General features: G+C 44.0%; 1 protein-coding gene across 1 annotated transcript; it reads right to left on the bottom strand.

Moving 5' to 3' along the window:
* Positions 1-2,421: 2,421 nt before the first annotated feature.
* On the bottom strand, positions 2,422-21,547 carry LOC141005072 (PH domain leucine-rich repeat protein phosphatase 1-like). Its single transcript, XM_073476821.1, has 17 exons — positions 19,856-21,547; positions 15,392-15,588; positions 14,696-14,821; positions 14,423-14,571; positions 12,544-12,690; positions 11,231-11,458; positions 10,834-11,036; positions 10,666-10,726; positions 10,467-10,562; positions 9,012-9,167; positions 8,661-8,861; positions 6,410-6,572; positions 5,470-5,600; positions 5,247-5,363; positions 4,835-5,029; positions 4,439-4,676; positions 2,422-4,301 (listed from the first exon to the last, which is right to left on the bottom strand). The coding sequence occupies exons 1-17, from the start codon at positions 21,462-21,464 to the stop codon at positions 3,144-3,146; spliced, it is 5,175 nt and encodes a 1,724-aa protein (XP_073332922.1). The 5' UTR covers positions 21,465-21,547; the 3' UTR covers positions 2,422-3,143.
* Between the last annotated feature and the right edge of the window lie 1,017 nt (positions 21,548-22,564).

The following is a 22,564-nucleotide window of genomic DNA, read 5'->3' as shown; positions in this document are numbered from 1 at the left end:
TTCTGTGATGCAACGAGAGGAACACAAACTACTTTGTCACAAAAACATTCATGAAGTTTGGTTCAGTATTTAATTTATTATTCGTATTCTGAAAATGTGGCCAAATCTGCTGCCTCATAAACATACATACAGTAATTCTAATATTTGGTTAAATGTCTCTCGGCCATTTTCACCTCAATTAGGCGCTCTTTAAAGCCATCCACAAGCTTCTGGTCGTCCTCTGGTTGAATTTTTAACCACTCCTCTTGACAGGATCAGTGAAGTTCAACTAAATTTGTTGGCTTCCTGGCACAGACTCATTTCTTCAGCACAGTCCACATGTTCTTGATGCGGTTCAAGTCAGGACTGGGGAAGGTCATTCTGAAACCTCCATTCTAGCCTGATTGATTCATTCCTTTACCACTTCTGGTGTGTGTTTGGGATCATTGTCCTGTTGGAACATCCAACTGCAGCCAAGAGCCAATCTTCTGCTGATGATTTGAGGTTTTCCTGAAGAATTTGGAGAAATTCTTCCTTCTCCGTTATTCCATTTACTTTCTTTAGAGCCCCACAGCATAATACTACCAGCACCATGCTGGACAGTAGGTATGGTGTTCTTGGGGTTAAAGGCCTCACCTTCTTTCTCTCCTCCATATAACAACATATTGCTGCTCATTGTGGTCACACATCTCAGCTTTTGTTTCATCTGACCAGAGTTTTTCTCCAGAAGGTTTTTTCTTTGTCCATGTGATGAGCAGCAAACTTCAGTGGAGCTTTAAGGTGCCGTGTCTGGAGCAAGACCTTCTCTCTCGCAGGCAGCCTCTCAGCCCTCGTTGATGAAAAACACACTTGACCGTGGACACTGACACCTGTCTTCCAGCAGCTTCTAATTCATCGCAGACTTGATTTTTGGTTGACTCTTGACCATCCTGACCAGTTTTCTCTCAGCAGCAGGTGATAATTTGTGTTCTCTTCCTGATGGTGGCAGTGACACCAACTGTGCCATGCACTTTATACTCAAACAGTTGTTTGTACAGTTGATCTTGGGACCTGTGACTGCTTTGAAATGGCTCCAAGTGACTTTCCTGACTTGTTCAAATCAATTATGCACTCTTTCAGATCAATGCTGAGCTCTTTAGACTTTCCCACTGTAGTGTTTGTGGCTGAGTCTAATGGGTGTATCAAACAAGCTCTATTAAAATGGACCCAGAAAAGTCAGCAGCTGTTATCAATCAGAATCACTCAGAAGAAGTTAAGATGCTACAAAGAACATTGATTGACACAACTTTCTATAATCACCAAAATCGATTGTTCAAGTTACTGTATGTATATTTTTGAGGCAGCAGATTTGGTCACATTTTCAGAAGACCTATATCAGATGACCTTTATGAATGTTTTTGTCACTAAACAATTGATAGTAAATTGACAATTTGGGTGTTTTAGATGGTTGGTTGGACACAAAAAGCTATTGAAAAGGCATCAACGTGGGCATTTTCACATTTTTATATGAATTGGTAGAGAGACCAATAAGAAAACAATTATTTCAGCTCAGGATTAATAAATCCAATGATTACAGTCTCAATTTATCTTTAAGAATGTAAAATGTCAAAGAGTACAAAGAAAATGCTCATTACAATTTTCAAAAACTCAAGGTGACATCTCCAAATATCTTCTTTTCTACTTATTGTGATATTAAAATAAAGAGGCAGTGAATACTGACATTTGAGAAGCTGGAATCAGACAATGTTTGGTATTTTTTTCTTTATAGAATAGAAGTCACTGAAAATTAATTTTGTGTCCGTTTATTGGCAGATTATTTATTTTACTGAAAGCAGTGAACTAAAAAGGGCAACTTACTAAAAATGTAAAAACAGATCAGGTGATAGATATTTAACTTGTTTTACTGGTCAGTCAAAACCTTTGTGACCAACCAACTTAATTGTCACTTCCTGACCCTCTCAGCTCCCGCCAGATAAAAACGAGGAATTTATTCATCTCAGCTCGAATCATGTCCAACTTCAGTGGATCATAACACACCAGGTACAGAGTTAATCTGCAGAATATCCGCTTGGAGATGAGACCATACCTTTCGGTGGGTGTCAGTTTTTGAGACATTACAACACCCCAAATTTGGCCTGTAACAGATAAGATAATGTGATTTTAGACTAGCTGCTTCTGCTAGCTTCTCTCTACTATGTTGTAACACAAATTATAAAATGGCCAAGACCGCCTTACTTTATGTTGCACTACCTGGGATGTGACTATTGCGCACATCGCAATGAAGATGCTGAAACGATGTCTTGCGCAGCTCTAATCTGTGGGCTGGATACCAAGAGGGTTCCTGTAAAATATCTTGTAATTTGTGTGAAAAGTGAAGAAATCCTTGAAAAGATCTTGACAAACAAAACATAACAGATGGAACAAGAAGTCAAAGTCAACATGTTGCGGTTATCTGAAAACTTTCATTTATTATATAGAAAAAGTAGCTCTCTTGTGCGATTTGCTGTTGTCAAGAAGTCTGTAACACTGTTCTGAGAACATTCATTGAGCTGGTAACAACTGTAGGATCAGCATTTATTCACCACCGCAGCACCACCCTGAACTCTGCACACCCCCGAGAACACAAACCTGGAATATCAGCCTTCTGAAATAATCATCTTTTCTCTCAGAGAATATTAGTACGCTTCAGTGACTAGGTCACTTTAAAGTATTAAACTCCTAGGAGTTAGTTTAACAGTTTTACTAACTCCGACAGCTGTAAGGCCATGAGCCGTGACAAACGGGGGAAACGTCTGCTACAACACAAAAACTGAATGGTCCATATCTCCACGTACCATTTAACATTAAATTAATCTGAAAAGTCTAATAAAAAGCAGTCAAAGTGCTTCTTCAAATTAAAGATATGGTAAAAATCAATAACATGAAGATTTAATCAACATAAAGTGTTATAAAAATTGCATTGCGTTTCAAGGGGCATAGAGTTAACAGTAGAAAATAAAGTAAAAAACAAAAAACTGTCTCTCTGGTCCACAAGCATCAGAATCTTTTGGAGGGAGCGAACTACTTAATGCAGTTCAGAGCATCAAGACCGGCAGTCCTGGTTCCACAGTTCTCCATCCCTGAAACTGAAATCCTGGATGTTGTGATGGGGGCGGGGGCAGAAGTTAGAGGGGTGTGACAAAGTAGTCTGCAGGTTTCTGGTAGCTGTGTGTTTGCTGGTTGTGCGTTTGGATCTGTTCCTGCTGCTGCTGCTGGATGATCTGCCGGACTTCCTCCTCCAGCTCCGGCGGGATGATAAGCTGGTCGTCAGGGTCCGGCTGGGCAGGGGCATTGAAGTAGCCCCCCTGCTTCCTGATGGGGGCATCAGCCGCCTCCTCTATGAGGTCCTGGTTCCTTCCTTGGCAGGCCACAGAGCCGTTAGCTCGAGCCCTGCGGCCCAGAGTCCCTGACTGAGTCTCCCTGCTGAGGCAGGGAGAGGAGGGAGGGACGGGGGAAGGAGACGGGGAGGAGAAGGGAAGAGGTGACGGCTCATGATGCGAGATGACAGCGGGAGGGATGTTTGTGCTTGATTGAGAGTGACCATGTGTTTGGGGTGCTGGGCAGTCGTGGCGATGCAGACAGTGGACATCAGCCTCCACCTCCACGCGGCTGCCGTTAGAGAAGACGCCTGCAATGGGCTCCTCGTCCTCGCTGTCGACACCGTTGTCAGACAGAGCTCCGGAGAACTGTCTCTGGAAGCCTCCACCTCCACAGACGGGTCGCCGCAGGCCGACTCGGCCCGGCAGGTTCAGGTGTGACGTCAGTGGTTCGGCCTGTGGCGGCGGCTCCTCTGAGGACGCCGTGGATCCCACCTCGCTGCTCATCTCAGACGTGCTGAACTCGCTACTCAGCTCGCTCACTGTTCCCGAGGAGGCCGGCGGCAGCGGTATGCTGCCGTCACCACCTGCTGAGTAGGGATGTGTGCTGTTGTGTGCACCCAGGCCGGGGCTGGGGGGCGGAGGTGGTGGCTCGCAAAAACAGCAGCAGTCTTCTGTGATACTGAGCTGCACGACGACGGCGCTGAGGCTGTCAGAGCAGCCGTAGCTCTGAGCCAATGTCACCAGCTTCTTCGCAGCAGCCAGAGCGTCCGGAACGTTCCTGACCGCCTCCACCGCCTCGCTGGGAGACAACAAGTCCCACAAGCCCCGGCTCCCCAGGAGGAAGAACTCGTCCTGAGGGGTGAGGGTCACCGTGGAGACGTGGGGCCTGGGGGTCACAGACGGACACAGGAAGGAGTATCCCATAATTCTGGTGGAGTCAGTCACACCGCTGACTTTGTTATCCTGCAGAGGAGGAAGATAAAGGGCAGCTCTGTAAATTTCAGACAAAAACTGAAATGAGAGCTGCAACTACTGATGATAGTTACTAGTGCACACAAATCAGCATCAACAACACAAGAAAGACAAGAGTTTGTCTTTACCTCTGTGATGATGGCGTTATGTTGTCGGACCCTCTGATACTCTGCCTCCTCTTTGACGGTGTGTGTGGTGGAGAGTTGCATAGCTTTCCCATCGCGGCACAAAACCGCCTGGCACCTGCCGACGTTGGCAGCCTTCAGGGTGAAGCAGCCGCCGTGCTCACCAGGAGCCACCGGGTCGTGTCTGATATGACATAACGCTGCGGAGCCGCCCATCCTCTGGCCTGCTGTGCCCAGTTTCCTGCAGGAGAAAGATAGACAAACACTGAGCTCAAGGGGTTTGTGTGTGTGTGTGTGTGTGTGTGTGTGTGTGTGTGTGCGTGTGATCATAGTCACTACAAAGAGCTGTGAGCGTTTTCTCTGTGTTGTTGAAGGAATCATATAAAGCTGTGTGTTTACCTTTGCATGGTGAGGAAAGTGTTGGTCATATAATCTTCCTGCCTCTGGCCCCGGTGAAGCTCCTCTGCCAGCACATCTCCCATGGTGCACTGCAGCAGGTAAGGCACCTCGACGTTCCTGTCTCCGTCAAAAACTCCATACAGAGCTTCACGGATCCCACAGAAGCTGTCGAGGGCCAGAGCAGCCACACACAGCCTGAGGACACCAAAAACCACAACGTCAACACGTTGTTTTTGTTTAATTCAAAGAGAACAAGATAAAAACATTGAAAATGTGCAAAATAATCTGAATACACTTTACTCATTTATTTAAATATGTTCTTATAGACTTTGAGGGATAAATAAATTGATTTCAGAGGAGATAAAGCCGGTGAGTACATGAATAGAAACAGATAGAGAGGGGGAGGACTGACTTGTTTTTGACTCCAGAGGCCTCTGTGTAGCTGTGGCTCCAGACAGCCGGGGCCCCGTGGCGCTCATTCACACATGGAGCTGAAGGTGACGGATCCACCCTGAAACATTTGATGTTACTGCAGAGAAAAGAAAAAAAGAAAACAAAGGGTCAGCCAGTTATTTTCACAAGTCAAATATATTTCCTTGAGATAATCAGTACTGCAGGATCTTTGCGGTTCATACTTGAGGAGCTCCAGGCTCTTGTGGTCCAGGTTGCGACGGGGGTTTCCTGTGAGATCGAGCTCCTGAAGCTTGGGAGGAAGCGTCTCTGGCAGAGTCACTTCAGTCAGCTCATTGCAGCTCAAGTCAACACACTGAGGAAGCGACAGACAAAGAGTCAGTTCAATCTCTGAGTACCTCACTATTCAATTTACAAAACAATTCTAGAAGGATCTTGGTTGATCTAAAAAATGTATTAAAAATGTATTAATATCATTACTATTATTAATATGTCGGCTGAAAAAAAGGACTATTTGATTAACTGTGTGCTAAACACAGCAGGTCTATTAACAACGTGCTTTATTTCCCAGAGACAACCCACATATGATCTGTCACGTGAGGGGCAGCTGTTACTGGTTGATATCAGTTAACATTGTGTGTTTTTATTTTATTATCTTTCATCTCATTTTGAAGCTACTGTTTTGTTATATTGGCTACACATTGCAAAAATGTTTTATTCATTAAGACATACACAATCATGAAGCATCTACAGATGAATTATTGTCCCTTACTTCACACACAATTGTGCATGGACAGAAGAATGGAGCAGTCATTTGGGTTCAGAGAAAGGCAGATTAGGGAGTTACTGGGAGATTACAAAGGATTTCCTGATCTGGCCTAACGCAATAATGAACACGGAGGTAGATAGACAGACAGATATAAAAAAGGGACAGAGGGGGAACAATTTTTTGTAGTCAGAGTTGAGTGAGGTTGTCTGTCTTTAATTTTATCTTTAATTTCCCAAATGAATTCCACAAGACACCTGACTTGGATCACAGCTTGATCTGCTGGACAAGAGTGTGTGTGGATGTTTTGCGTCGTAGAGAGAGATATGTACATGTTTACACACCAGAGCTAAATGAAAGGAAGCTGTGCCTAAAACACCTGCGTGTATCAGACTAACCTTGATCTCCGGCAGCTGGAGAACCTCAGGGAATGCGTTGATGCAGTTGGAGTGGGCGGAGAGAGTGTGCAGACGCTGGCAGCTTAGGATGGTGGTGGGCACCGCCCTCAGCCTGTTGCCGCTCAGGTCCAGCTCCTCCAGCTGCTCTAGCCGTGCCAGTTTACTGCAGGAAGTGGAGGTACGGTTATATCAGAGCGCTGCCACTGCAGACTTTATTTTTGGGAGCCACATTTATCAAACTCATCTCTCCTGTGTCTGCAAGCTGATTCTGGTGCGAGGCTCTGAATTTAGCCTGGATCATAATGTACTGTGTTTGTAGGATTAGGACAACTCATAAAAGCAAAGGAATGTGAGTTAATGTAAGCCTTGGGGGCCTACGAGTCTACAAATAGGAGCACAAAACTGGGTGATGTTCTTCAACCACAGTCAGAGGAAGTCTCATATCTCAACCTCAGTGTGGTCAGAGATCTTAAAGTGGCAATCTCCAAGATTTCCGGAAGCAACAATTGCAGGTGTATTTTTGGACCTCACTGCTGAGACTCCAAAGATCCAGTGTCGCCTGTGTCACGTCAGCCAGTTGTTAGTTAGCAGCTTTGCCACGCCTCCATAACAACACCACAACAAAGCGATTTGCTACTTTTTCATTGTCCACTGTTATCGGTCTTTTCTTTGTTTGTTCGGCCATGGCCGTTAACAGTAACGTTGGCCGTTAACAGTAACGTTAACCGTTTACTCCCAACGCTAGAGACCAGGACAAACAAAACTGTTATGTCGCATGCGAACCACCTACTCTCTGTGGCCGACCAACCACTGCTGGGTGAACGCGTCACTAACTGTACGCTGCTTGTGATATTTTCTGGGAAAGTCGCCACCGACACCGAGTGTACATCTTTGCTATTACAGCAAATGTAAGGACTTTCATCAGAGTGCCACAGGCTCAATCATCATTGTTACCTCATTCGATGATAGATAGTGACTTAACACATGTTTATTTACATGAAAATCTTCCAGATTATTACTTTAAACCTTCCACATCTTTTTTTATTTTATTTTGAGACTAGAGAAGTTTTGCATGATTTAGATAAAAAAAAAAAAAAAATCTTTTATCTTAAACTGGCCCTTTATGCAGCCCCTCAGTGCATCCTCAGTCTGAAACAAGCCATTTTACCTCCTGACTCTGTAAGGCCCGCCTCTCTAAAAGCCCTCTTTCTTTTGATTGGACAAACTTCCAGAAGCTTGCTGAGGGGCAGCACTCATCAGTCAGATAGCAACATGAGCATGGCTTCATCCTTTTGCCAGTGCATTCAATGGTGTAGTGATATGGAGCACTGAACTTGATGAAGGCCTCACTGGTTACCGTACAAATACACAACTTCATAACTTAATTTACTGATTTTGGTAAGACTAGATCATATTTTATGAAGAAAATAACTCTGATTTACCTAGTTTCCTGATGGACAGACAGCTTTACTTGTATCTTAGCTAGTTAGCTCAGTTAGCCATGCAGCTAGTTAGCTAAATTTGCAGCTACAGCTAGCAGTCCTTTAAGCTAGCTGACCCTGCTAGGACTGCAAGAGGTGTTTACATCTCTAACACAGGAGCTTTGGACCACCGGGAGAAGGAGGTTTCCAGACCCTGTATGAGGGGGTGTAGCAGGGAGGGTCTGCTAATAGGACCGCTAACTGCAAGGATAACTAGCAAACAGTTACCTTTACCAACAAGTAAAGCTATCTAACCATCCATCAGGAAACTCTATAAATCACCAAGAGTTGAGGCAGAGCAGCTGGAAGACATCAGAGGGAAAACCAGAAAATATTTTCCTCATAAAATATGATCCTGATCAGAGTCCTGGTTGGAGACGCTGTAAATCTTCTCTGAGCTGGTGGATTGATGTGTCCCTGTACTTCACGAACATGCTGTGCCTGCAGCAGATGTCCAATGAATGAGCTGAAACCAAATCATCAGATCATCATTAAAGTAGGAAAAAACGTTGGAAACCTAGTACTCAGAGCAGTCTGAAACCTGAGCTCTTAGCTCACAGGGATCACTTTTACATACCTCATTATTTGAAACTTTGGCCACGTTTAACATCAACAACTGACCCTGTTACATTACATGAAAGAAACTGAGGAAAAGCATCATAGATCCCATTTAATAACTCCAACGAATAACACTTCTGAGGGCGTCTATGTGTGACCTTTTCGTTTCTATTTGCCACTTACTCATAGTCCCACACTGATTAAGTCTTTACCTGGCAGTGAAGGTCTGCAGCTGGTTGTAGGCAAGGTGAAGCACCCTGAGGTGTCTGTGTCCAGTCAGCAGAGGGACACACTTGTCTGTCAGGCTGTTATTGGTCACATAGAGCTCCTCCAGGCAGCTGAAGCTGTCCTCTGATAGGCTGGCTGCAGGGAGGCTCTCCAGCTTATTGGCTGACACATTTAGGTATCGCAAGCTGTGATGAAATCCCAACAGAGGAGACAAAGTTAGTGCTTGAACAAATCACTTGACAAAAATAAGACAGACAGATGGGAAGGGACAAAGTTAGATAGATGGAAAGAGAAGAAATAGGGTAAGAAGAGGGATGTTGTGTTATTGTGTTCACCTCTGTGCTTTAATGAACAGGTTGTGTGGTAGCTCAGTCAGATTGTTGTGCTGGAGGTCCAGGACCTCCAGCTGGGATCTCTCCAGCCTCTCAGCCAGCTGACACACCTCGTTCCAGCCTGCCAGTAGTTTTCTCAGGCTCCCACTGGACATCAGCCTACAACACACAAACAACACAGTGAGCTCAGCCACTCTGTGTGTCGACTGTAAATCTGAAGAGAAGACAGAACAGCACTCTGTGTGGCCCTTTGTTACAGTGACCTTATGCTGAAGTAACTCTTGAATCATGACTGGCTATAAGGAGAGGAAATGGATGAGTACTTGAGCTTGTGTTGGAAGTGTTTTTGTGCTTCATGTAGTCTGTAGATGGACAGAGCACCATCATCATGCATGTATGCACATTAAAAAAAAAGCTGTGATCAAACGGTCTGAAGGCTTCAGTACATGTTTTTAATTGCAGCAACAGGCTGTACACAGGCTGAAAATAGCTCTGAATCAGTGTGGGTGTGTTGCTACAGGTAACGATGAAACCTTTTCAATTAATACATCCGAGTCTAAAGACTGATCAGCACTGTTACTATCCTGTGTATCTGTATGTGGAGTGTTTGCAGTGTACTGTGAACAGTCTAAACTAAACTTGTTTCACATTGTAACCTTCATTGTTATTTGGAACATACTTTTTGTATTAAAATGTATTGTATTTCTCAATTTTCGATAAGTTGCACTATCTTGGAATGAAATTGCGACACACTGCATAAGGATAACAAAGTTTGAACTGAATTTAATCAATGTTGCACTGCGTTGCTGTAAAAGTGAAGCAAGTTAAACCCTCTGCATCAGCACACCCACTGTACCAACACAGTGATCTCTTTGAAATGATTGAGGAGGCTGTATTTTTGACATGGTACTAATGTCTGTCTGAAAGTAGGGTAGGACAGAACTTAAAAGGTGTATTCGTGTGTTATCTAAATAATCTGAAAAATTAGTTCCCAGCTGAAATAAATTGATGTGAACGTCCCCTCAAGTCAGAACAACAACAAAGTCTGTGATGATTTTGATAGTCTTCCCGACTTTGACGTCATATGTACAGAAACATGGCGGACAAAAGCAAATGTTTGGTTGCTGGTTACAAATTTTGTATTAATTCACATAATGACTATTTGCTCACGTGTACTTTGTTACTGTTTGCTGTCCCAACACGGGATATGAGACCATCCAGGGAGCATGTGAATGCAGTGTACTTTCAAGAAGGTATACCTTCTATAAGCTTGATGCATCTGATCACCAGCCTTGTGTTTAAGTCCTTCACAAAACTATGATTATGTGCTACATACGCCACTGCCACTGCAGCTACCCACCTTTTCTTCTGCATTTGAACAACCTCCGCCTACACAGTTTAATTGTGAAAAAACTTCGACATATGCTGCAGGTGTTTGTGTGTTTGTGTGATGCTCACCATACGGGCAGCTCTGTAATACAATTATGGTTGATGTCCAACACCTCCAATTTGCTGCTCTCACACACCCACTCCGGGACAAATCCCAGCTTGTTCCTTTAAGAAAACAAATACAGTCAGCACCCCGCGGAGAACAAGAACACAGCCTTCTTTCCCACACAGTAAATAGGACAGTTAAGTATTCATAAAGTCTTCATACCAGGACAAATCCAGAACAGTCAGATTCTCTGGCACCGGCTGCACCTCCAGCAGCTTCAGCTCTACAAACACAACATGCATAATTATTTAGAGTCTGACTGTGATTGTGTATGCAGCCTCAGACAGGATCTGTTTAACATTGATACAACACACAGCGAAACGTTCGTACCGTTGTGTGCAGCGTGCAGGCTCTTGAGGGCGTGGCCACTGACTCTGAGGACGGAGAGAGTGTTTCTGTCACAGCGGAGGAGCTCCAGCCTGCAGAGGGGCCTGACGTCCAGCTCCTGTAAACCCGTGTCTCTCAGGTCCAGCTGGACGATGTGGACCAGCTGCTCTGAGTGTCCGACTGTCACCTTTTGAAGCCGGTTTAGTCTGAGAACAGAAACATAAGGAAAGACGGTAGAAAGTGGGATAAACTGAACTTAAATGATTTGGTGTTCAGATTTCCAAATCAGGACAAAATGATGCAAAAATAACACAGAGCAGATTCTTCCTGCAGCATCTTGGAAAGTGTTGGATTTTAGATGAGTTGCATCTAAAAATATGTCCATGTGGATTATGTTTACCTGAGATCTATGTGGCGAGCAGGCAGCCACTGCAGTCCAGCTATATCCAGGACAGAGAGCTGGTTCCCTGCCAGACAGAGTCTCTCCATGCCCCGCAGCTTCTCCAGGACGGGAGGGACGCAGCTGAAACAGTTGAAGGACAAGCCGAGGTAGGTCAGGCCCTCCAGAGAGCCCAGCTCCACGGGAAGTGAACTCAGGAAGTTACCATCCAGGAGAAGAGTCTGCAGGCTGGGTACAACAAAGGATTTAAGTTGAGAGTGATGATTTACCTTGACATTAATTTTCATCTATGATTTAACACCATCCATGAAACTCACAACAAAGGCGAGTTTATGAGGAAAAAAACATGCCTAAACTGAAATTAAAATTATTTTTGCTAAAAATAAGATCAGTATATATGTCCTTGGTGTTTGTATTGACTTTTCTACTTATTTTGTCTAATCACAAATCACTGCATGGTCAAAAACACGTAACCTGTGATGGCTAAAACTAATCCTCTTAGCTTAGCTTTTTAACTTTTGCTCGTAATCTATTTATTTTAATTAAATTGTGTATCTAAATATGGGAGTATTTACTGTATTATTTTGTCTTTTATTATCACTTGAATTCAACTGTGCTATTTTACTTTTAACATCACTGTTTCTCATCATTGTATTGATTAACTGTATTTTTGCACTTTTTAATTAAAAATCTTTAGCCTTGGCTGTATTTTTATCCTGTAAAGCACACTGAATTGAATGATTTATGAAATGTGCTATAGCAATAGAACTGCCATGTGTTGCCTTTTTGAAAATAAAAAAAGGGGCAATACCCTTATATTTCACATTTATCATGCATAACAGTGTGGGGAATTTAAGCTCAATTTTAAAAAAATACCAAAATGTGTCTGAAACTGGATTTATATACATCCACTGCTAAGAAACTTGCAACTGACTCCCTTCTATCACATACACACACACAAGAGCAAGTGTTTATGAACACACAGAGACACAATTTACTGTTGGACACGATGACTGAGCGCTTGACCCCAAATCCACTGTAATGCAGAGACAGCAGCAGCATGACTCTGCAGTCTGATCACCTGGACAAAACCTCTGCACTGTCAGGACAGGAGTCTGGTGCTCAGCCATTTGTTCACTTAATACAGAGACGGATTAATCTGCACTGATGGAAGCACAATGACAACAACTCCTGCCTGACGTCTCTGTCAGCAAAGTGCAGGTCACTGAGGATAAACTCTGGCTTGGGAAAATATCTGCCAAATGTTCATCACTGTTATCATTAATAACTGCAGCACAGACGTCATCACTTACTTGTGCATGGTTCCTACGTCTGCAGGCAGTGATGAGAGACGGTTTCCAGACAGGTTTAGCTCCGTTAGCGAGGAGATGTCACACAAGGCCAGAGGAAACTCTGACAGAGTGTTATTTGACAGACTGAGGCTTCTCAATTTACAAAACCTAGAGAGTTAGAGTGAGAGTCATTGAGATAAAGAGGGATGGAGAGGAAGAAGAGGGCAGACAAAGAGGCACAGAGATAAATCTGTCAGTGCTGTAATCAGATTTTCTTCTGAACTGAGGCTCCAACAAAAACACTTTTTTAGTTACGTAACACCTGAGTCATAAACAAGAAGAATTGTAAGAGGAAGCCTGCACAGGGTCTCAAGGATGCAACACAAAAACACTCAGAGTACACGTGCTAATTAAAGCTCAGTGTTTACACAACTAAAAGCTTTCACCATAACAATGCAGCGTGTGGTTCAGGTAGCGTGTGTGTGTGTGTGTGTGTGTGTGTGTGTGTCTTCCTTGGCTTTCTTAACCTAATCCAGTTCACAGAGGGGTCAGGGTGAAAGGCTGAGCTGGACCCACGTCCTTTGGAGGGAAAGTCACACCACGAGAAAAACACATTCCTCAGAACACCGCCTGGGAAGTGTGTGTTTATGGAGGAATAATGGCTGTGTATATATACAGTATATACATGTTCATTTCATCACGTAAATGTCAGGGTTTGACATAATGTTCTCTTGACAAACAGTGGCAGAGAAGACGCCAAAATCAAGAGAAATGGCTGAAGGTAAATATTGGATCAGAAGCTTAAAGAAGAGATTGAAACAAAGATTGCTCTGCTTCTTCTGGGAAATAAAATATTAGGTCAAAAAATATACAGCTTAATGTTCACATAAATGCTTCTTGACATTTAGATAACAGCAGTGTTTCCCACACATAGACTTTACCTAGGCTGGCTGCCCAGGTATATTAACAGCCGCCCATTTATATCTGGCAAACCATTTTTACATTTTATACTTTTACTTTTTTTTATCCTACCAAGAGAACAACGCCATCCGTGACCGATAACTAGGAGACAATCTGCCCTCGCTATACACCTCCCTTCTACTTTCAATCACACATGCTCTGCAGAGACACAGAGAGAGACGCTCTCTGGTATTACATCCCTCCTGTTAATGCACTGATTATGATGCAACCTCTCCTATTTAATCTACATCTACTTATGCAACTGTTTTGTACAAACTTGTAGGGCACCTAGTTGTTGCAATGCTGTTCTCTTACAAGCTTCCTCCACACGCAGCTCACCTGCTGAAAATGGAATCACAGGTGAAAAAATCCTAAATGCAAGGTGTGTTTTTCAGGAGACTTTATAAAATTAAATGCTAGAAAGCAGACGACGCTGCTGATACAGAAACAGAAAGGAGAGGAAAGCCAGTGTGGTTGCATTAAGGTGGACAATTAAAGCAACACTATGTAATGCAGGCAAACTCAAAGTGATTCCAAATCATAATAATTGATTTACTTAAAAAGAAAGAGCTACAAAAGGACTGTGACATTGGACCAACTGGACCAGCTGATCTGGGAAACAAGGAAAAGCTCTAAGTCCCAGACGGCGGGCGGCTGCATGTCAAATCTCTCATCACCAGTGTGGCTCTCTTTTAATCATCCAAACCTCACAGCCTCCCACTCACACGTCATCTGTAATTTGATCTAAGCTGCTTCCTTTTTAAAGCATATGGTAGCTCCCCAAGACAGTAAAAACCACTTCCACATCCAGAAGAGAGAAAAACAAAGAGGAGAATACTGCTTTCCATCTGTTCGCTCCTCCTGTTTTTATGTTCCTAAACACACAGGATGTAGTAGATTCAGTCTGAGTGTAGTGAGTGCAGAAGTGACAGAAACTCACCTGGTGAGTGCTGGAACACCTTTGTGCAGGGAAATGAAGTTGTTTTTGAGATTGAGGTGTGTGAGGTCGTGGCTGTAAAAGAGCTGAGCGGGCAGCTCCTCCAGGCTGCAGCAGGACAGGTCGACTGAGTTCACCCTCTGGGATGCAATCTGACAGAGAGAGACGGACAGGACGACGTGATGAGCAACTTGTGACAACGACAAGATGTATAAAATCCTGCCATCACCCTCACGATAAATAAACATTACTGTGGACATACAACTCTTTAAGTACCTTTGAGGCTGTCCTGTGCCAGCGGAGGTGCTCGGTGTAGGAGTCGTAGCTGATGTAGTAAGTCTGACTCTGAGCACCAGCTGAGCTGAAAGCCAGACAGTGGTTGTGTCTCCTCACCTCCTCCACCTAAAGGACAGAAAACATTTTAGTTTCCATTTTCCTAAAAGTATCCTAGAAGTAAAGTGTTTAAGCCCAAATCCATCCTTTTCTGCTAGGAAAAGTTACACTCCAGAACACACACAGCAAGGTGCAGATGAGTGTGAGCTTTAATTAAAACCCATCTAAAATCCAGATGAAAACATGTTGCACATCTCATCTTAATATACCACGTTATATTCACCCAACATTTTCAGCGACCTTGCCTTCATCAGAGTGGTGTCTGAGGTTGTTTCTCGTCTCCATTCACCAGCGATGTGACTTAATTTTGTTATTGAATTAATAGTAATAACTGAATTTATGCTGTAAAACAATAATCTAAATGAAGACTAGGGGTTAGCTGGGAATTGGGCAGGAGCTGAAGTATAACCTGGTGTACAACGCAGGAGGAGCATACAGCTGTAGAAAAACCTCAGAGCTCAACAAGAAAAATGTTTTATACCACAGAGAGGAATTCTACCCCTTTAAGGCTGATAAAGTGGTATGAAGCCAGCATACTAATCCAACAAGTTCGAGACATGAAAGCCCTTCAGAAAGTACCTTTCCCCCGATCAGAGGGAGGATGTGCATCTTGCCGGTGTGGGCGTGTTTCACAGACGACACAATGAGGCAGGTTCCACTCAGTGTGACCTGGCGCTTCGACCAGCGGTTCACCGGCAGCGCCAGCTTCCCTTTCCGCACGTTGAACACCCCAGAAAGCTGCACACGCTCAGAACCGCCCACACTGCGAGGCTTACCTGGAAAGAGAGAAAGAACCTTAATACATGAGACTGAATGTGATCGTTACGCAAACTGATTTTATTCTTCATAAATGGCCTTCTTGCTTAATAGAACGTATTATTTTTAGCCGTCTGGGTTTTATGAATCAACTCTCAGTCGGCGTTTCTCTTTCAGACAAATAGAGCGACAGGAGCTCTGTGTGGTTACGTAAGAGAATTGAAGCTAATAGCCCATGGGCTGAGGGAGAGAGCAGTCACTCAGGCGTGATTTGTTACATTAACCCCTCGCTGGTACAAAAGGTAGCCACAGTTCAGTTACGGCCACAGGGCAACATAGGGGACTGGACAGAAACACTGTGGACACCAACAGCATGGAGTTCCCCTGACTTAACTGTGTGTTTAAACACAGCTAAACCAACTACAAACTGACTGACAATGCAAATAATATAAATAATATAATGCATTTATATTATTCTCTTATGAAACAGTGTTATCTGGTCTGTTTTTTCTCAGCTCTGGTGATCACACACACTAGAGAACAAGAGAAGGGAGACACGTGAAGTCTGATCCACTGAGAGGCCTGAAATCAGATTAGCTTGTTATGTAATGTCTTATAACACCAGCACAGAGATCCTCACTGTTGCTTCCTCCAGTGACTTCGACAGAGCGTCACTTAGGTTTCACCGGGACTTACCAACTCCTAACAGCGCTGAACGTTCAACCTCATTTCTTTTTTAGTCTTGTTTACGTATTCAGATTTAAATCAGAATTCTGTTCGGAGAACATTTCATATTTGAGATCTTGTGATTCTTTTGTTGAATGTTAAAAGGATTTTGTAGAAAAACATGCTTACAATTTCTGGAGTTCATACTTGTTATTTGATATCTGTTAATGAGAGCTGCAACGATTAGTACACCGATCAATTAGTCAGCATAAAGAAAACGATGATCGATGAATCATTTCAGTGATTTTTCTCGTCAGAGAAATTTGCTGGTCCTAGCTTCTTAAAAGTGAGGGTTTGCTGCTTCTCTTTTGTCATTTATACTAAGTAACTGGAGAGTCTTTGTGGTTTTGGACTGGCTGGTTGGACAAAAGAAGCAATCCAAACACAATTTTGGACATTTCACAGAGTAAAGACAGCATTTAACATTGAACCCTGTCAAGTGATTAGAACACATTTCGTCTGCACTTTGGGTGATTGCCATCCATAATTTCAGAGCTTTTGGTAGTTCATTTCAAGATGAAGGATCTACCTATATTAAAAAACTCCTTTTTCCGAGTTCTGTACATACCCTGGGTTTGAACAGGAACAGGGAACTGTGACAGTACAGACACTGATGATGTCAAATATAAATAAAGACATGACGGAAGCTGCTGAAGGAATAAACTTATATCAGGTGGTTATGTTTCAAATGAAGTCAAAGCCTCAATACAAACAATGATTCAATGCATTGATGTAATTCAACAATCATATGGGGTCTTTCACCACGTCTGCCTGACTGCATAAAGCTGTGATTGGATAAACGCGATGTAAACGTACAATACAACTGTTCGAGCAGATCAATCTGATTCTTTCAAACAGCTTTTTTTAAACTAAACAATAAAGAGGAATGTGTATTGTGTGGGTCCACCCTTCCCTGGGTGGTGCAGGCGAGACGTAGTGTGTTAATATACACACACATACATGCCCTTTCCTTCCGTCTATTTCTCTGGATGGGGAACATCCTGTCTCTCATCAAGCAGCCAAAACCCGTTTCCTGTTCAAGCTACAACAAAACTTTTTTGGTGCATCTTGTCGATGACATACCCGGTGTCCTGAAGTGCACTAAACATCTTACCATTTACATCCATCCATTCTTATTTATAAGCAGCACTTACAAGACTAAATTGGCTGAATCTGACGCAGCATCTCAGTTCTCACCAAGCTGCGCAGCTGTGATGCTGTGATCGAGACACCACGAGGACTAAATAATGATTTGCTTCCACATCCTGCAGGTATTGAGTGAGTTTTGAGCAGAAGTATGAGACGAGTTCGTCGGGTGATTCTTTGACCTTGTGAAGTGAAGCAGTGACCTCTGGGTACTGCATTTCTGAGTCTGCTGCTGCGACTGTCTCAGAGATCCGAAACACTGAGGAGGTGAAATCTGAGTTCCACTCAGGTCACTTTTCTCTGACTGTCAGCACATTGTGTGTGTGTGAGTGTGTGTGTTTGAAAGGGAAAGAGAATACTTGGCAATGTGCATTTTGCAGGGGGGATTATGCTGAGTCAGACTTTGGCCTGATGAAAATCAACATTAACAAACAATTCATCTGGACAAACCGAGAGGACAGGACAGTGTGGAGCACAAAAATGTTTTTGTGAATTAATGGGTACTTTTATGTCTTCCAGCCAATAAAACTATTTCAAAAATTACATCACCCAGCTGGGATTTGATAGTTAACCTTGCTGCGTTTTAAAAAAGCCAGAAGGGTTGGGACTACTGTGGAGAACTTGTGGTAAATGTTTCCAATTTAACTTCTCATTTCGGCAACATCATGACATTATGTCACACCACTTCTCTGGAATTGTCCCCGTCATGTCTGAAGCACTTCTACTTCCCTGTTCTAGCCTGGGGTGGGTATCAGGAACTACACTGGTACTGTGGGCAGCAATTCATCTGTTGAATATTTTCTCGATTAATCATTAAGTTGTTTGTAGAACCCGACCGATATGCAGTTTTCGGTGCTGAGGCTAATATATTATATTAAGGAGTTAACAATGCAGATATAAATATATGTCAGCCAATAAACACATTTTTTGCAGCACATTTAAATCACCCCAAGCATTGTTTTCTGCACTATGTTCTTTACAACCAAAAAATGTCATATTGGCTGATATCCACAACACATAAACTGATACCGATTTATCTGTCATAGTCCAATATCGGCCAACCGATATATCGGCCGGGCTCTTGTTGTTTGATCTATGAAACTTCAGAAAATGGTTTGGTTGTGTGGTTTTATCTTATTTGATTATTTAAGAAATTTTAATATCAAAATGACAATTTTATCATTTATCTCATTTTTTCTGGGACAGTAAATCTTCCAACAAAAGTGTTATTGCAAAAGGCTTATCTGTAATTCTTAACTCAGGACACAGTTAGCGTGAGTTTAAGTGCTTCTAATTTATGTTCCATCAATTTTTCATATCATTTTTTGCACCAAATTATGGTGAGTAGTATCAATAACATTATCAATAAGCAGTATCCCTATACCCACCCCATGCCCAGGACTCGCAGTAGCCTTTCCCTGCCTGTTTCATGGCTGTGTGTTTGTCTGCAGTAGCTGGAGGGCCCCTGCTTTCAGTGGACTAACTCTGCGTCATGCTTTGTTCCTCTGTCATGTCACTGTGGGAGCCAAGAGGGGGTGAGGGGAGGGCAGGAGAATGTGTCCAACTCTACGTGTAACATTTTCAGGGCAGAGGAATGCCTGTTTTCTACCACATCTTGAGTACAGCTCTAGGCTGCTGGTATGTGAAGTAACAGTAGGTCTTACGGTGTTTTTTTTTGTTGTATAAACTAAAAATAACAAACAAAGAAAATTTTAAAAAGGAGAGAATTGAATGAATGAAGACTTGAGAGCCACACCCAAAACATTTCAGATAGGACTGAGAGCTCATTCTGTAAAACTGTATCCCCCATCATCACACCCTGACTCTTTATCCCCACCGTCTTTGCCGATGGTGTGAAAACAAGGTCAAAAACAATATCCAGTTGTGCTAATCCCATAAGAGATCATGGCTGTTTTTCCATCCTCTTACCCAGCATGTCAGCAAAACAGGATCTTCATCAATATCAGTAACAACAATAACAACAACAACAGCAGCAGCAGAAGAAGAGAAACAGAAAGCCTCATGATTTGGGTGTTTGGTGTGCCTAAAGAGCACACCTGTTACCTCCAGATGTGTCTCCCTGTAGGCCTACACACAGAGGGGTTGGGTGGGTTTACAGGATAAACACTGGGTATTGTCCCACCAGGACAATTGCGTACACTTGTTTAACAGTCTGACTGACCAAACACAATGACAGCGCTCATGGTACACTGAGAATGGATGAACAATGAATGAGCAGAGACAACTAAAGTGGGATGGTGAAACTACGGCTAGTAGATCTGTGACAGCTAAGGGATATGTGGAAAATAATTATAATAAAAGCAGTAAAAATATCCACAAACACACAGTGCATGTCTGCAGATCTTACTTTAGATCATTCACCTGTATGAAATGTTTTCTTCAGCTTAGACTCACCAAAGTAGAAGCGTATCAGGCAGCCAATTTCTGGATTCATCCCCTCTCCCTGCACCCTCCATGGGTCTTCAAACCCCAGATTACTGAGGTATTTATTTAATATCTGCAGAGGCCTCTCATCGTCTCCCAGCCGCCGCACAGCTCCACCGTGCAGCTGGACGAAGAGAGCCGGGGTCGGACAAGTATTGATGGGCTCTGGCCATCCTTTGCTCCCCACGGGGATCTCTGGGTCAGGCTGGGCAGATGCTTGGCTGGTCAGGGGCCGAGTCTGAGAGCTGCTGGGGCATTTAGAGGGAGGTTTGATTAATTTGGGGGTGTCTGTGTTATCACCAGCTCCAGCCTCAGTGTCATTTAACGTGGCGGTGACTTGGCTGGAAGCGCTGCTGGGGTCTGTGGCAGGCAGGTCTGCAGCAGAGTTTCCTGCTGAATGTGTTGGAGAAGAGGTGAGGTCCACTTCATCTGAGGAGCTCTCAAACGGGTCAGGTCCCTCTGTGGCGCTGTCACAGTTTGGACTCTGCACTGAGGAGTCTGTGCCTAAACCCAGCCCATCACTGAGAGAGTTCCGGTGCTCTGTGCTCCTCAGTCCACCTGGGCTGAAGTCCTCACAGGTGCTGCTCTCCATATCTGAACCAGAGTAGACTCCATAACAGTCTGCCACACTCAGGCTCAGATCCACCCCGATCTCATTCAGATAGACCTCAGACGAAGAGTTACTGGCTGTTTTATCATCCAACAAGTTAGAGGACAGTTTAACATCAGGGTCAAACTGTTTTGTGAGCTCATTCTCTTCTGATTTGGTGTTTTTGACATCCACACTGTCACTGAGACTTTCAGTTTCATCAGTCTGTCCATTATTATCTTTGCAGTTATCATTTAAATCAACTACAGTTGTAGTTTTGTAGTTAATTCTCAACACAGCCCCAGCTTTGCTCCCCTCCAGCTTACTGGCTATCTCTTGAGCTGTGGTGTCCACTGTGCACAGCACCGGCCGCGGGTAGGAGGGCGTGAGCCAGTCGTGGACGTGAATGCAGCCCCGCCGGAGGTCCGATCTCACCCATGTTTTATCCGAGGCCTGAAGCTGCTTTGACTGCTTCTGCCGGAGAAAAGTCCTCCTATCCAGGCTGAGGGTGCTCAGAGGCGAGGCAGAGGGAGCGGGGCTGGCCGCCTCGGCGGAGGACACGCCGGGCGAGCTGCTGGTCGGCGGAGCCCCGAGCGACAGATTCCGCTTGTGTCTCTGCTGCCTCCTGCTCAGCAAAGAGTTGACCGAAGTGGTGCTGTTGACTGATGTCAGACTGTAAATGTTGGCTGTTTTAACGGCGGGCATGTTTATATTTTTGGCCGCCCCGCCGATAGCGTTGGCAACTTGGTTTTGATAGATCCCGTTCCTTATCGCAATCTGAAGAAGGGAGGTGGCTGCCAGTCCCTTCCCGAAGAGTTTCGCCTCTGCGCCGCCGCCGTCATCCTCCCCGATTGAGGGTCTCTTCCCCGCAGACAGCGGTGTTAATCCACTCGGCTTCGCGGGATTACTGTCACTGCCAGAATCAAGTACCCCCTGTGGCGTTGATGAAGTTGAAAGCGCTCCGGGCTCATTTTCCTTCACACTTTCCATCCTGTTAGCTAGCGACGGCTGCGTCAGTTAGTTAGCAAGAACAGCCTGCAGGTGAATGCTAGCCTGCGTTAGCTTACAGCCGTTAGCTCGCTCTAGTTGCTGGCTAGTTTGTCCTGGCCAATGTGTGCGGCTCCACGTTAGCTTAGCATGCTAAGGTACTGCGCGGTTCGTCCAAAAGAGTTATTCGCTACATCATCCCATCTCATAAAACGCCCGTTAGCTCGCTCACAGGAGCTAACCGGCTGGTCGACGTGACAAAATGCCTTTCTAGTTGGTCGCCATGGAGGCTAGCGCGAGTAGGCGCGACTGCTGCTGAACACACCGATGAGAGTGACGGTCAGCGGGACACGGTGGCCAGGGCGGGGTCTCATTGGATATGAATTATGACGCATTCACGTGCTACACGAAAGCTCGGAATTTGTATAGGCGTGTACACGAGGGGGAATCCCACTTATTGCATGGCTCAAACAACTGGGAAAGAGCGAGCCTCACCATGTTTAATGCTCGTTTTAAAATGCAAGAAAACTGACTGTAAATTTAGTGTTTTCTGATTCTCAAATGTGAGTATTTTAGACTATTTTGGTGTGTGGGGGCTATTTTCTGCCCTTCTATAACCATAAGGGACAGTATAAAGTTTTTTTGGCGGGGGTGAGGTTATATAAGACACACACGCAAACAGTTACACACACACACACACACACACACACACACACACACACACACTGAACAGCCTCAAGGTGTGTGGTTGCACAAGGGCCACATGTTCACCCCACCCAGAATTACAACTCTTAAGCCTAATAATAGGCCTAAATATGAATTAGGTAAGATAATGTTGTAGCCTGATGTGGAGTTATTTCCCACACGGCATGATCAGATACAGCACAGCAATGTGGCCCCCTGCACACATGCGGCACTCCTGATCTCCCTTCCAATAATAATAAACTTACGGACTTCAATGCATAAAAAAAATGAATTTTTTTTTGATTTTGGCATTGATATAATTAGATAGATCGTTCATCATGTTGACATTTCAATAAATGTAAACCTTGTTGATCAGCACGGTTGAGCGCCTGTATATTTCCCCCACAAAGCACATGAAT

The sequence above is a fragment of the Pagrus major genome, chromosome 11 (assembly GCF_040436345.1).
Source record: "Pagrus major chromosome 11, Pma_NU_1.0".
In the NCBI taxonomy this organism is placed as follows: Eukaryota; Metazoa; Chordata; class Actinopteri; order Spariformes; family Sparidae; genus Pagrus; species Pagrus major.
This window is presented reverse-complemented; position numbering and strand designations above follow the sequence as displayed.